We start from the raw sequence: 16700 nt of genomic DNA, 5'->3' as shown, positions 1-16700 counted from the left end.
TTCTTTTATCATGAAGTGTCCAGAATAGGCAAATCCAGAGACAGAAGGTAAATCAGGGGTTACCAAAGGCTGGAGGGATGCGGGGAAAGGGAAGTGACTGCTAATGCACATGGGGTTTCCTTCTGGGGTGATGAAATGTCCTGTAATTAAACAGTGGTTAAATGGCTGTACAACTCTGTGACTATAATAAAAACCACTGAATTGTAGACTTTTTAAAAAGGTGAACTTAATAAAGATATGTGGATTGTATTTCAATAAAAATGTTATTTTTTAAGAGTTCAAGATGTTAATGGTAAAGTTGATATATTACTTTCATTGCACACTCAACCTATGGAGTTGGATTTCCCCCAAGTCAAACAGTTAATTTTAAATAGAACTGCCAATCTATGGTGGTTAGTTTTAGTACATTAGAATATAATGCTAAGGAGTTAAAGGTCCTGTGTGAAACATACCGGTGGCAAAAGCAGTTGAGTATTTATCAGTACAAATATGTCATCACTATTAGAAAGCACATTTTATTAATAGTGGGCAAGTGGTATCAAATTATACAAAGAAATTTACACCTTAATAAACAATAATAATACCCAGGGGTTGGGGAGAGAGGAAGGGGTACTTTTTCTTTTCACTCACTCAATCTCTTTGAGCCTTGGGTTTTCTCATCTTGCAAATATAGAAAATAGTACCAACCTCATAATGTTGCAACCCCTGCCATCCTTGAGAGTTATGAGAAGTGGCCATCTCAGAGTGAATTCCAGTTCTGTGCTTAGCGAGCCAGTGAAGGGAGGATAAGCTGAGTGCCTGACACAGTCAATGAAATGTATTTTCATTTGATACCATGACTGATAACTGCGGGTTAGTTCAGATGAGGAAACACAAATTCAGAGAAGTAGTTCAAGGGAGTAATTTATGACATGTAGAATTTAATGTCATTAGTTTTAAACTATCTCTTTCTCCCTCCCCATCTAGGTGAACTGAAATAGGAATCTAATTCTTTCAAATTTGAAATCTGAACATCTAAATTCCACTGAAAGGACAGCCCTCAATTTTCTAATTTTGTGGTATCTATAGAGATTTACAAATAAGGGCAAAAGGAGAAAGAGAAAGAGAGACACTGTCATTAAGAACAAAGTTTTGAGTAAACTGTACTGGTTTATTTACAACTGTAATTTATAAACAGTAACACAAACATCTTTACATTAATATTATGAAAAAAGTCCCAAGGCTGAAATGGGCAAAAAAAACGAGACTTCAGACATTTCTAAAAGGGGCGCCAGAAAAAGGAAAATGCAATACAGCAGCTATGGGGAGAGTTGTAAGTATCTAGTACTGTACCAGGTGCAGTTCCAAGCAGATGTCTTCAACCACTCAAGTAAACGGGATTGATTTATTTACTTATTAGAATGCCTAGGCTGCCTTTCATTCACTTGATTTCCATTAAGTAAACTAAAATAAATGGCTGTAAACAGGGTATATCTAAATATTTCTCCCATCAATCCTTAGAGATAATCCATTACATTTTAGGACGTGTAATGATGTGAGGACCTGCTATTTCTCAAACAGAAAACAAGCAGTCATTCCATGGCCCCAAACATGTTCTGGGATTTCTCTCACCAAATGTGTCTAATATGGACCCCAATGAATTAAACTGAGAAAGCTGCAAAATAAAGCAGACCATTTTTCAGTTTTGTCATATTAAGAGAAAAAAATAGTTTCAAACCATTGGAACTTTAGTAAGAGAAGACAAAGACCAAAGAAGAGAAAGAAATTTCAGAAAATGATGATAAAAACTGTAGCTTATACGGTTCTCTGATTAGTTGGCTTTTCTTTAAGTGGGTATTAGTGTGGTCACAGACTACTGAGGATAAATCCATGTGTGCTCAACACCTGTTCTGAAATATCCTAAAGCAAATATTCCACTTGTAGTAAAGATCAATGACATTTTAAAAGATACAATTCTGTCCCCCGAATGTTAATTTTAACCTTAACATGCCTATCTACTTATTACAATGCTTTTAACTGCTCCCTAGAAACCATTAGGATGAAGTTTAGTAGCTGAAGCACTCAGTGTTCAAATTACTAGCTAATGGTGGAAAGATGATTTAGAAACTGATGTTTCAACATTTCACTAGCTGGTCTGCATTTGAGTTGGCTGAAATCTTCATCTATTTCATTAAAAAGATTTCACTCTTTTTAAGAACAGAAACAGCAAGCTAGTCATTAATCTATGTAATACTTTTTTGTTTCTGATACCATTCAATGAGTATAACTAACGGTTAGCATTTAAAGGGTCTCTTCAACTAATTCTATCACTAATTTTCAGTGAAGACATTGCAAATATGTATGTGTATGGTTGTTTTTAAATCTGAAAGTGATGTATGTTCCCTTAAAACAGCTCTTCAAAACAGAACTGCAATCTGCACCCTTAGTTCATAAGGGTACAGGGTCAATTACTTTAAAGTCATTTAATAAGTGATCTTTATAAGAAATTATTTTACAAAACCAAAAATGCAAAGAAAATTAAAAAAAAATTTTTTAACTGTCCAGAGATTGATTACAGTAATTTATACTTTCTCAGATCTGCTATGCAAGCGCCCCCATAAACAAATGAAATTCTCCGGTTAGTATTCAGTCGGGAAAATACGTCCATATTTCTCTTGGTTGCCTTAATTTCTTTTGAAATAATTTTCCTTTATATTAACTTTCCAAAGCATCCAAAACTTTCATGATCTGTTGTTTTATGGCTTTGGTAGCATCTCCTGCATTTGGAATCAAATACCTATGGGGGGAAAAATAGATATCAATATAGTGTCTTCTGAAAAAAAAAATATAGTGTTTTCTGTTCAGGACTCGGTTTAGATGTCATTTCCAATGGGAAGCTTTCCCTGACCTACAAAGCCAGCAGACATGCCCTCCTATGCACTCCCCATCACTTCCTTTAACATATACTCAAAAGTATATACTCATATATTTTGAAAGAAAGAAAATCTAAATGTAAAAGCAAGGTGAATTTTCATATTGCGTAGAGCAAGGTAGAATGAACCGCAGATCAGGAGTCAGGAGAGCCATATTCGGTTCTAGCACAAGCTACCTGTGAAGATCTGGAAGTCATTTAAGCCCTGTGGGCTTCGCATTTTTACTAGAAGTTTAAGATGGTTTATTTTCAACAGCAGTGTGGTCTATAGCCCTTGTGTCAGTCTGTGAACTGTCTGTCACTGGTCCACAATGAGATAAGGAGAAGCTCATACCAGGCTATAAATTAACTACACCATGCGGCACACTGCTTAGTTCACTGATACTTTTTCAAAATAAGAATTTTTTGATGAAGGAAAATAAAAGCAATGACTTATAGTCTAAGAAAAGCTTCCTATTTAATTGCAAACCAGCATTTAGTGCAGCACTGGCGTAGATTATTCCTAAAGGCCCTTCTGTCAAAAAGTTTGTGAACTTAGCTATGGCACTTACTGAAATCATGTCTAATGGCTAAAACAGATGACTACGGATCTGGAAGAAAAAGACAGCGAGAATACTAACAAAAGTGGTTGAAGTATCCTATTTCACCATCCATTCCCCAAAACAGAGAAATGAACTGTGGTTAATAATGAACTAATTCAGTAATTCAGATAATATCATCCTAAGAAAACCTTACCTTTCGATTGCCAAGATTTCTATTCCTGAAGCGCTGCTGTTTCCATACTTGAAGGTAATCAGCTCAGGATGTTTTTTTTTGGATGTAATTTTAACTACAGAATTTAGTGCTTGTCGAGACTGTATATAAGCCAGTCCTTTCCGTGAAAGAATCTCCCTTAAACAATACATATGTGTTGCAGTAACCAACAGATGACTTGACAGGGAAAAAGGCATTAAAAAAATAAAAAGAATTTTAAAGAAATGTCATTCAAAACAGCTGTTTTGATTATAAACAGTCCTGATTATTAAAAATGTTCAACTCCAGATGAAATTACTTTTGAGTTAAAAAGTAGCGGTAAAGGGTCACCTATAAACAAATAGGCTACTTAATAAAAGCTTTTAATTTTCCTTTAGTTGTATGCAAACTTAGTGTTTTATTAACAGAAAACCTTGTAACTGTTTGTTACATTTTAATATATGTTTATTTATGTTTAACAGTTTATATTTTATATAATAAAAACTATAATACAATTAAAATCATTAAAATAATAGATTTTATTTTATAGGATATGGGATAGCTACCTTTCAGACTTTTAAAAGTATGGTCTATATTCATAAACTATCCTCATTCAACAAACCACTGCATATATTTAATATCAAAGACCACTAACCAATACTTGGGCTGTCTTACATATTTAATAATATTATATAACTGGATGTAAAAGGCAAAATAGGGATAGAATTATCAACACACACATCCTACCTTGTGTCTCAGCTCACTTTTAATACAGTGATATTACTCACATATTTTTACGTAATACACTATGACAAATATCAGAAACCCAGAATGTGGGACATTCTGCAGAACAACTGGCCTAGACTCAAAGGATTCATTCACCATGAAAAAAGGCAGAAGTGGTGGTGAGGGGAGCAGTACTGTTGTACACTGGATGAGACTAAAAGATCTAAAGGCAAATGCAATGTGTGAATTGGGACTGGATGCTGGATCAGGAAGAGAAAAACGCTATAAAAGATACTTTGGGGACACTCTGAAAAATGTGAGTGTGGTCTGTATGTTGAATGATGTTCATTTTTAAGGTTTTTAAAGACGTAATAATGCTACTGGAGTTGTGGAGGCTAATGTTCATATTCTTGGAAGATTTATGCTGAAGCATTCAGCGGTAAAGCGTCACATCTGTAAGCTTCTTATGAATGGTTTGACAAAAGGGAAGCATATGTGTATGTGTGTATGTGTATATATACATATATACATTAATAGAGAGATGGGGTAGTGTGAAAAAATGTTAAAAGACAGTGAATCTAGGAGAGGCTTATAAAGATGTTCAATGTACTACTTCTTCACCTTTTTTGTCTAAATTTTTCAAAGTAAAAAAATTACATAAGAATATTTTTTAAATCAAGACATAAAATACATGTTGACAGAGGGAAATTGTATCTTATTGTATTTGGATAAATAAAATTTCTTCTGCTTTAACTTTTGTAACATTACTTCCCTAAATTCAGTTTTACTTCTGAAGAAGGTATTTTAAAAAGTACCTAGGAAACATGTGTCCACTTTCTTTCACTTCTTTACAAGGAAAATGATGCTTAACGTCCGGCTTGTTTATCCAAGTCTGAATGTTTACAATCTCTTTTCTATCATCATCTGACATTGAAGAACTGTCAATTTCATCTACAAAGAATAAATTTAAGATGTTAAAAGTGGATACCACCAACTTTAAAAATGATACATTTTTTAATAGCCTGAAAAAAATTTCAGCAGTATTTTAAACATATGGGTTGAGAAAAAAACAATCAATTCTAACCCAGCTACCATATTTCCTTATGCCACTGGTACTAATATCAAAATATACTGTGAAACATCACTGTATATGGTAAGAAATTCAGGTGAAAATACTGATAATATACTTTTCAAATATTAAATTATCTGAGGAATTTCAACTTTTTTTTATTTATATAACATAACTCTAATCTATGATAGTCTGAGGAGAGATGGCAGAATTGTCCAATAATAAAATCAGCACCCATCTTGAAGGCAAAGATGGTAGAATTCTTTTTCTCTTGCTGTTTTTTTATTGACATACAGTTGATTTACAAAATTATATTAGTTCCAGATGTACAACATAGTGAACCAATATTTTTATAGATTATACTCCATCTGCAGAGTTGCTGGTTTCTGATTTTAAGGAAAACAAGCAAAAAAATCTATCCTGAGAAAAATAAGTAAAAATCTATTTAGCAGGGTTTTTTTGTGAGAGAAATATAAGAGATTCTAACTGTTTCATTTTTCTAATTTAAGAAACGGGAATTACATTCTCTAGAGTTAATAATTACAGATGTTCTTCTCTTTGCTTTTAAAGAAATCAAAATATAAAGAGACATAATTTTAAAAAAGGATATTTCATATATCTATCTCTTCACTTCCAGCTTAAATAAAAAAGTGAAGCCCTCATGTATCTTTGCCCAATCATACTCCCCTTCCTTCTCCACTAAGAAACAGTGACTATCCAAATTTGGTGTCACATCTTTACTTTTAACCATATGTGAATATCCTTAAATAATACACAGTAGTGTTTTGTACTTTAACTAAAATTAATACAAATAGTAGACTGTTCAGTTGTATTCTTCTGCAACTGCTACCATACTCCCAACACTGTAAAATTTATCCCTGTTGATACACATAGCTCTAGCTTCCTCATTTTCATTACTGTGCAATTTCCATAGTGTATGTATCTGTGTATATATACATATATATGTAAATACACCATAATTTATTCATCCATTTGCCTCTCCCCTTTGTTAATGGGATAACAAATATTTAGGGAGAGCTAGAGACTGATAGATATCAAGAAGATGGCAAAAGAGAGGCAGGAAAAAGGAGAAAAAGAAACAAATTAGAAATAACACACAGAAAATTCCATTTTCCTCAAAGCAAGTTTTCAGGAAGGTGATTCTGTAATATTTATTAAAAAGTCAAATGTGATTCCCTCTAATCTGTTAATCTTACTGTTAATAATTTACTCTCTGGTTATGCTTGCAAAAGTTCACCTAGACATGGGCATAAAAATATTTGAAACAGAAAAAAAACTGGAAAACTACCAGTGTCAATTGGGAGGAGATTGATTTAATTATGGTATGTTCCATTTGTATAACAGAAGGAATTGTGGAGGTATACGAGCTGAAATGGAAAATATGCAACATGTATTACTAAGTGGAAAAAGCAAGATGAAAATTAGAAGTATTTTTTTCTTACTTTTTACTTTTATATACTATTTTATTCTTTCTAACTCAATACACATTAATATTAATTATGATTACCAAAGTAATAAGTTATTTTTAAAAATAGAAAGACAGTAACAGAGGGTAACAAATTTCCCTGGCACAATATCGCCATCTTGTGGCCATTTAGGATGCTGCCACCAGTTTCAAAAGGCTCTTTTCAGATGTCTCAATTTTGCAATTTCCTGAACTTCAGTTCCACAACTCTCAATCTCCTACGTGGATGGATCAAAGGGATTAGACCCAATACCATGGATTTAAATACTATTTATACACTGATAATCCCCAGATTATCACCAGCTTACGCATCTCTCTCTCCTCAGCTAAAGACTCCTGTAATCAACCGCCTACTCAGCATTTCTATTTGGGGTTGAACTGGGCATAATTTAAGATGTCTAAAACCAAACTCTTAATAGAAAAACCACAGACTCTGCAACTCCTCTATCAAATCTCATTACGTCTTCTTTTTTTTTTTTTTTAAAAAAAGCAGTGTTCAGCTAATGCCAGGATGATCTCTATGCTCACTCCTGGTGCCTGAGGAAAGCAGTCTACAGGTAAGTGTATCACTACACCTGTGTCGTATTCCTCTTCATCCCCAATGCTGAAAACAGGCTTCACACCGCGATAAGGCTTGCCCATTCTGTCACTGCTGCTCACATGCCTATATTCAAAGAATTTTAGGAGGGAAATCATCACAGTTAAGTTATCGAAGAGTACAAGTATCATTTGAATATTAAAACAATACAAATGTTCTTTGTCCCCCCACATACCCAGTTTTAGGATAGCTATGTTAAGGAAATTGAAACAAGATAAGGAAATTATGTTAGCAAAAGTGGAATAAGGTCTTGGTAGGTGGCATGCTTTCAAATCTGTAAAAATTAAATTTTAAACAATTTTAATATTCATATTAAAACCAATGCATTGGGAAGTTACTTAACATCGCTGTGCTTCTGTGTCCTTATCTGTAAAATGGTGGTAATATCTACCCTCCCTAGTGACTGTGAAAGTTAAATCAGCTAATATTTTGTAAAGTTCTTATAACAATGCCTGGCACACAGCAAGTACTACATACATGTTTGTTAGGCCAAATAGATTATGAACCCAAATACTCAAATTCCAGTAGCAACGCTTAAGGCTTCTCATATGGGTGCAAATGTCTTAAGGTCTTTCCTCCTATATTTTATTACTATTACTTTTGTTTTAATAGAAACTAAGATGCTACTTCTTTTACATAAGTAAATCATGAAAACGAATCTGCCTTTCATCTTCGAGTGGCAGAAACATAAACAACATGTAAAGTCAAATTTAATTAGTTCTGCAGGAAGTATGACCTCCCTCTTTTCAACATAAAAATTTGTACCTCATTACTTTTCATGTAATCTCAAATAAACCAGGAAGTGAAATTAAAATATTTCAACAAAATACTACGTTTTTTGGAGACAGAGTATTATATATCTGTAGGATAAGGTTGAGGTTATCTATGATGAAGGAAAACTGTGGCTTTTTTTTTCCTTGTCATGTAACATGAGATAGTTCAATGTGGAAAAAAATCAAGTTGTGTGTCTTAGTCTTGGAATTCAATTTTTCCAGAAAACAGGGATCAAACCTGTATTTTAAATAATTTTTTTTCTCAGTGATAATCAAGGTATAATTTTATCATTGTTTCAAAGTAATTTCTCAACAAATGTATTATGAAATTTAACACCCTTTTGACAAGTAATTTTAGATGATAATTACTGTTTCAGGAAACACTGAGAATATAAACTACAACATTTTTATGCTGAGATGTTCATCATAGTGTTTTTTAAAATTTCTTAACACATACCATCAATAAAAATGATATCATGACGTAATTTTGTTAAGACGCTTAAAATCTTTACTTCTCCCAAAACAACATTCCTCAATAGAAAACCAAAGTTGAGTGTATAACCAAATTATAAGTTAGATTAATCAATACACTGCTTACAGTTTAAGTTAAAATCATAAAATCATTTGATTTGATGTTAAAGCATATCTAAAGTAAAATTATCCCAGAAATCATCACACTATGCTCATTAAAGGTAGAAAATGAAAGAAATTCAAATACCTATGAAACTCAGATTCATCTTTCTTACCAAAAGGCAAAGAGACAAAGAAAATACAGCTTTATGTAAAAATACATTAGTGCCATCTAGATTATAAAATTGTATGAGATTAAGTTATTGGTTCTCATCTGATATTAAATGCTATAATATAGAAAGTAACAAAGATAATGTGCACAGTAAATGCCTGAACCAGAATGCAAGTATGAATAAAGTGACAATCAAAAAAAAGAAAAGAAAAAACAAGCTATTTATTACTGATGTCGATTTATAATACAATGCAGTTTCTATAAACAAGATTACTAAAGGTTACTAAGAAAGTTCTTAAAAGACTGTCAAAAAATGAAATTCAATGGCTGGACTTTTTTAAAAAGCAGTATATTTACACTTTTTTTTAGCCAAAGTAACAACAAAAACATCTACAAAATAGTTTGACTAGATTTTAGCTTTATTTACTGAGCTCAAAAAGAAACCCAATTTGTTCTAAATCTTTGCTAAATTCTATTTTCAAAATAGATACAGCTGCCTGTGCACCAGAAAAGATAATCTGAGTTTTTTTTTTAAAGTTAAGCATTTGGGATAAAACTTGGGAGTTAAATAAAATTAGACTAATCCAATGGACCTGTAACATGAAAAAACAGAGGATTCACAAATAGATTATAATTTTAAAAGAAGCAATTTCCTTTAAAATTTTAAGATTATAACAGAAGCTCTGTAATTGGCATCGTGCAGGAGCAGTCACAGTAAATGAAAACTTTTATCGGTAAAAACGCTACTTCTAGTCACTGAAAATATTGTAATGACTTGCCAAAAAAGTCAACTCTATTACTCCAAAGTTTAACTTACATTAAAAGTATAACTAGAATTTCTTTTAAAATGTTTATAGGTATTGCTATAATTGATACTCTAATTCAAACTGCAGAAAAATCATGAGCATAAAAACTATAAAGTCATAAAGTTCTTTTGTTTATCCTAATTAAAGATCCAGTAGATTTTTTAACTTTAAACCTTTGGAGTCTAATGACAAATAACCCTATCTTATTTGCGGCAGAGAAGAGATGGATTATATATTAACAGGTCCACCACGGCCTAATTTCTTTCAAGGAAAAGTAAAGGTAGAGACCTTGAACTGTAATTATTTGGAACTGACTTATATAATGATAACCCACCAACTTAAATACATGCATCTTATTAAGAAAAATCTAAAGATACTATAAAATTACATAATGTATATGAAATAAAAAATTTGAACCAAACTGTGCCTTTCTTCAGGTGCTATAATTTTCTTTATTGTTAGGGCATGTGACAGAAGCAAATGATCTGTCTCCAAAGCTAATACCCTGCCAACTCTGAGACTGCATATTTTCTTTGTTTCATCTTCCTCTGCCTCAGAAAAAAAAAAAAAAAAAATGCGGATTTCAATGAAGTTCTTGGGTTTGAATGTACTTATGCAGCAAGGAAAAAAATTAAAATGATCCAGCAAAAAAGCAAAAAGAAAAACAGATCAATCAGCATCACACACTCCTAAAGGCGGAATGAGAAAAGTTTAGCATTTGAAACAGCTGCATGAAATTTTAGCCAAGACAGGATGAGGCTTATAGACAGCATGAGGCTTATAGACAGCATGAGGCATGCTAAAGGAAAGGATGGTCCAGGAAAGCTGCTCTAATTCATTGGCTTACCGCTCAGTACATGTTCTGTCTGGCCAAGGAAGATTGAAAGACATTCTATAGCAAATTGAGGCAGAGGACAGAACAAAATGATGATTATTAAAAATGCAACAGCTTTAAAACAAAAGTATAGTATAATCAGTTTTTCTAACCCAGAGTTTATATTAAAAAGAAAATGTTTTGATCATCCCAAGTACAAAGAAAAGTGGGGAAAAAAAAGTTTCAAGTGATTCTTTAATACAGTCTTTCTAACTTAGAATTATCACTAGTTCATTTTAAAATAAAATCTTAAGTGTTCATGCTACAAAATGTAGCAATAATAGTACCCTAATTCAGAATGCACTAAAATTATTTTTTTTTAATTAGGCTTTTGAAAGCAGATATAGTTTTAATGAGCAAAGAAAATCTTTCAGGCTTGATAAAACACTTTAACATTATCAGTTGTCCATTTTAGACAAGGTACAATTTTTTGGATTAGTGAAAATAACCTACCTCTTTTCTATTTACTAGATGGAAAAAAATATACCTCTGTATGCATATTACTATAAAGTAAAAATAATACATTCTTGATATTCAGTTCTTAAAGTCAAATATTTCAACTTTCCAAGGGTACTGCAATTAAGACATGAGAGTGAAATTGAATACTATTATAACACATTTCCAAGATCAGGCTTGCTCAGAAACAAATTCTGTGCTGGAATTATTAGGTTAGCTTTGAACTCTAAGAACAATTCCAGAAAGAAACAATGTAACAGACATTCTTAAACTTGCTTATCCTTTGTTAGCTGGGTACTTCATTTGTAATTCATGGGAAAATAGGGGTCACAAAAGGCTGTGAACATAATTCTATGAAGATCTGAATTCTTAAACTTAAGAAAATGGGTTTCTGCTTTATTTAGTATGACCAAATTTTCCAGGTTTTAAATTGCTGAAGCAGAGGAAGAGGGTCCTGCTATGAGGTACTGCACTTAGATGATTCCCAATCTTTTGATACATGGGAAGCAGCTACTGTATCAAGTGTGATACACATAATAGCACTGGAATATTTTTTCTAATGAATGGCATGAAGGAGCAGAATTATTACTCGCTTTCTATTCTGAGCAGTGGGAGAAGAGAGGGGAATCTTTACACTCAAATTTTACAGCAATAAAGAACATCTCTGATTATAATGGAAACTGGAATCATCTAATAAAAATGTAATTTACAATCCTTTTCTAGAACACATTCTATTCAACTAACATTTCCTATAAGATACTTTTCATTAGTTTTAATTACTCATCACAGATTCATACCATATAGGCAACTCACCGGTCCACAGGAGTTGATGTATTCTCAATAAAACTGATAACTTTTTCCCTGACATTAACGGATTTTGTCTTCAAAGCAACAGTCATTTTATTTACTAGTGATTTCATTCCTCTATCACTTGAACCATTAGAAGATTCACCCTGAAAAAAAAAAAAAAGTACTTAATTAACTGCTCTTCAAATGATTAGCAGACACACTACTGCTAAAGGACACACTACTACTACGCACTGAATTGTGCTCCCCCAACCAAGTTCTTATGTTACAGTCCTAGTTCCCAGGATACCTCAGAAAGTGACTGTATGTGGAGACAGAGCCTTTAAAGAGTAAATTAAGGTTAAATGAGGTCATATAGGCAGGCCCTATCCAATATGACTGATGTCCTTATAGGAAAAGGGGGATTCACATGCAGGGAAAAAAGACCATGTGCCGACACGTCAGGAAGGCGGTCATCTGCAAGCCAGAGAGGCTCCGGAGAAACTAAACCTGCCAACCATTTGATCCCAGACCTCTAGCCTCCAAAACTATGAGGAAATAAACTTCTGTTGTCTAACCCATCTAGCTGGTTGTATTTTGTGACGGCAACCCGAGCAGACTGATGCACTGGGTGAAACCATTTTAGGAATGGAAGGTGGAAATGAAAAATGAGGATATGAATTGTCATTTCAGGAGCCTGAAATTACCTACTTTATTCATTAAGAAATAAACTTATTGACCTTTTCTTAACTCAGATTACTCTATAAAAATAAGAAAAAGCATAATCAGAGTATCATTCATATAGCTAAATTTTTAAACATTCATTTCTTGTAAATTTTTGTTGTTTAAAACATTTTTACTTAGGCCTTTAATTTCCCTACATACCAAGTGTAACAGGTGTGAGTATAATTCTTTAATTGTATGTAATTGCTCCTTATACTCTACAGGGCAAGCTGGCAGTAAATGGCCACAGTTTAAAAATGAACCTATCTTTTTGCCCATTATTCCTCTTCAAAATTTATGGGATGGAAAAACAGAAAGTATCCTAGGATTTAAGAGCTATTTGATGGAAAACTATGCTGATATTAAAAAAAAAAAAGCATGCTTTTTTTAAAAAAAGCATTTTCAAATGCTAAAAAATGCTCATATGTTCAGAGGCAGAAAATAAGGCAGAAAATAAAACTGTATGTACACTCTGATCACTACTTTTAAAATAAAATGCTACAAAACACAGATTTGAAAAAAATATTCAAAATATGAAGTTGTTATCTGTGGTAGAGTTACAATTAACTTTATTTTCATAAACTTTTCATATTTACATGATATTACAATGAACATGTATTATTTTTATTTTTAAAAGAAATAAATTATTAACTAAATAACACAAAAATAATGTTTCTACTTCCATATTCAAATTCAAAACCAAATTAAACTGCCTGTGGAAATTCTTTGGTACTTTCGAATGTAACACAACTTTAAGACAGTTTCTTTTAATAGCCTCAATCACTGTTTTTCAAATCTGAAGACAAAAACTCCAATAGAAAGACTATCAAATGCTGTGGGTGGGAATATAAATAGAATGTTTTTTGCAGAGCAATTTGACAATAATGCAGAATTCTAAGGATTTTGATATATAATCTTTTGATCAAGTTATTTCACTTATAGGACAAAATAATCATGTCACATGCAAATATATTATTACAAAAATTAATTGTAGTAGTGTTTATAATAGAAAAAGACTGGAAGCAATGTAAATATTCAACAATACGGGACTAACTGAACAAAGTATAAATAGCCATACTATTTAGTTGTTCAAAATGAAATAGCAACTATTAAGTAAGTGGTGATCTCATACAAAAAGCCCTTATACCTAGAGGATCAAGCTGAAAATCTAAATCTCAGAGAAGTCTTATCTGCTGATAGTCTGACAATAATTTGCTTTGACTTACACGGCTGAAGATAAACCTCAGTTAATTATCTGATGAGTTACATTTTTATAGTAACTGCTACACTATATGTGACAGGTAGTACACTTTACATTTACTTACACACTTAATCCTCATTTCAGTCTTATGAGGAAGACTGTTATTATCATCTCTACTGCACATATGTAGAAACCAGAGCGGAAAAGATCTTGCTGGTTGATCACGAAGTAAGTAAGTTGTGGACACAAAACCTGAATACCCAGGTAAGTCAGACTGGTAAGCCCAAGCTTGTACTGCAGACCCTGTACTGGAATTTTCCTTGTATTTCTAATTTAAAGAATTATCATTAGGTAGATGAGGACTATTACTTGTTAAGAAAATGATTTAATGACACTTAATTCAAACGACATGAAGTACTAAAAATGCACAGAAGACTTATTGCCCAAATATTTCCAAAGTAGGACAGAATGGATTTACCCACTAGAGCAAAACCCTGCAGTAATGTACATCTCAATAACTAAAAATCAAATATAAAGAGATTGGCAATTAGTTCTTGTCTTCCTCTGCCTGGCCCTTCCTCAATTATGGGTGGACTGAAGTCCTTCTCACGGTGTCTGTGGTGGGGAGGAGGGATAACAGATAAGGTATTCAGGAGATGTGACCATGAACCTCAGCATCCTCTGCGCCCAAACTAATTGGGAGAGTCCCAGAACCAGCTCACTTTAGAGTCCTAGCTAGTCACAGGATTCAGAATTATCCCCATGATATTCATGATATTTGAGCTGGAGTAGATATTTGGACTAGATATGATATGATATTTAAACTGGAGTAGAAAATTGTCACTAGGTCATACCAAGATGCAGCTGAACAGGGAGAAACCTGAATTCAGCATGTGGACCACCAGAACTCCTGGCTAGTTTAGCAGTGAAGGCCTGTTCCCATCACTTCTTTAACCTCACAATAATATGACTCCTCACGGTATGTGTTTGAAATATTTTGACCCCATTTCTGTTATGGTGGGTATTTAGTTGTTAATCACCTTTTCTGGGCATTTATTCAAATCTGGTGACATAGTCTACATGTACACTTACATCAACAGAAGAATTGATACTGCTCCTCGAGCCTGAGGTACTAGCAATCCAATGGCCATATCCATTTTCTGGTCCATCCACATTAATGTCTGCCAGGTGCTGCTGCAGTGCTTAAAGAGAAACAGGAAGAAGAAAAAAAAATCCTGACATACCAACCCCCTTGGGAAAGACTCATTACTGGAGAAGAATAATAAACATGTCATAGCTGAATGAAAAAGGATTCAAAGGCATAATCACGAGTATTTCTTTTAGCGCCGCTATAAAGGAGTAAAAGACCCCAGGCTACAAAATGTCTCCCTTTTCCTTCCTTCTGAAGCCCTCTCTGCACACACAAAACGTTTCTTAATTGACCTGAAGGGTGACAATAATTGTATACATAGGCTTAATGTTTTCCTCTTGGGAAGACAGTCTTTCAGGTGTTAATAAAAAATCTTAGCAGTATTTTTATGTCAAAGGATTAATAGAAAATCTAAGGTGGCTTTTGTTTATCCAAAGGAAACATCAGTTAATCCTTCTCATAATAAAGAAGTAGTCTTAGGCATTAACTGCTATGGAAAGGGAGGTTATTCTTGAAAAAGAAATACTTCATAGTTTAGAAAAAACTTTCCAAACCCAGACTATATATACTAATAAAAAATGCTTTTCAGACACTTTTGAAAACAAGCTTAATAACCAAGTTTCATATCATGTTGTCACAGAATTCCTAATAAATAACACTGGGCCTTAGGCCAATACTTGCTTAACATTAGTGCCTATTCAAATAACCCCTTCTGTAGATCACTCTGGGTATGAGCCTCAAAGGTAGTTAGTTACCTGGCCATGATATACAGAGATATTAATTCTTACTAATATCAACAAAGACCAAGATGAAATAGGCCCTAACCTATGAAAAATCCTAAATTATAACATAAGAAGATATTAAGTTAAAACTTAATCTTACAAGACTCTCATGATTCAAACTCAAGATTCTATTCCCTCCAACAAATATTAATTTAATTTTATTATTAATTTTCCTAGTAGTTACAGTTCAGTATTTATATCTCTTTTCCTAATGTAAGATAGGTTCTTCATCTTTTAACTGAACTATACTTCACATAGTTGTACATTTAAAGTGTATAAAATGTTGATTTGATATTTATATTATTGTATTATGATTTTTATTGTAGCAATAGTTGCACCTCTGTCATGTCACATAATTACCATTTCTTTTTTTGTGGTGGGAATAATTAATATCTAGTCTCTGCAAGTCTGCTGATTATAATACAATATTATTGTCTATAATCACTATACTGTGCATTTAGTACTCCAGGGCTTATTTGTCTACTAGATGCAACTTCTATCCCTATATAACATCATTTGTAAAAAAAGACAGTCTCTCTTTTTCAGTCTTATTACCCTGACCTAATCCTTCATAGATCCTTAAATGTTTGCTGGCAGAGACTGTCAATATTTTACTATCCTAAATTACCAGATATTATCTGCAGATTTGAAAACATCAGCTTATTCGTATTATTCCATTCAGTCAACACTTTATAAGCAGCTAATACTTTCAAGAAGTTTAAAAATAAAACGAAAACAAAACAAAACAAAAAAGCAAATAGTACAAAGGGTATACAATGTAAAGTATTCCTCTTACTCTTGTTCCCAGTCCTATCTATTTCTTCTTCTTCACAAAAATAAGTCATGTGGGCAGTTTTTCACCCATCTTTACAAAAAAAATTTTTT

At 32.8% G+C, this 16700-nt stretch overlaps 1 protein-coding gene across 2 annotated transcripts in view; it reads right to left on the bottom strand.

Annotated features, from left to right (window-relative positions):
* Positions 1–1129: 1129 nt before the first annotated feature.
* TBC1D23 (TBC1 domain family member 23) overlaps positions 1130–16700 on the bottom strand; it is a 51130-nt gene continuing 35559 nt past the window's right edge. The window contains exons 13-19 of one of the 2 annotated variants that reach the window (XM_010966398.3): positions 14976–15085; positions 11987–12126; positions 10691–10735; positions 7500–7588; positions 5185–5320; positions 3647–3841; positions 1130–2776 (exon numbers count right to left, since the gene is read on the bottom strand). In XM_010966398.3, the coding sequence (XP_010964700.2) occupies positions 2695–2776; positions 3647–3841; positions 5185–5320; positions 7500–7588; positions 10691–10735; positions 11987–12126; positions 14976–15085 (797 nt within the window). In that variant the 3' untranslated portion in view covers positions 1130–2694. The remainder of the gene's footprint in view (positions 2777–3646; positions 3842–5184; positions 5321–7499; positions 7589–10690; positions 10736–11986; positions 12127–14975; positions 15086–16700) is intronic. The other variant, XM_010966399.3, reaches the window with a different exon arrangement.

The sequence above is a fragment of the Camelus bactrianus genome, chromosome 1 (genome assembly GCF_048773025.1).
Source record: "Camelus bactrianus isolate YW-2024 breed Bactrian camel chromosome 1, ASM4877302v1, whole genome shotgun sequence".
Classification (NCBI taxonomy): domain Eukaryota; kingdom Metazoa; phylum Chordata; class Mammalia; order Artiodactyla; family Camelidae; genus Camelus; species Camelus bactrianus.
The sequence above is the reverse complement of the archived record's forward strand: the minus strand, read 5'-3'. Positions and strand labels throughout refer to the sequence as shown.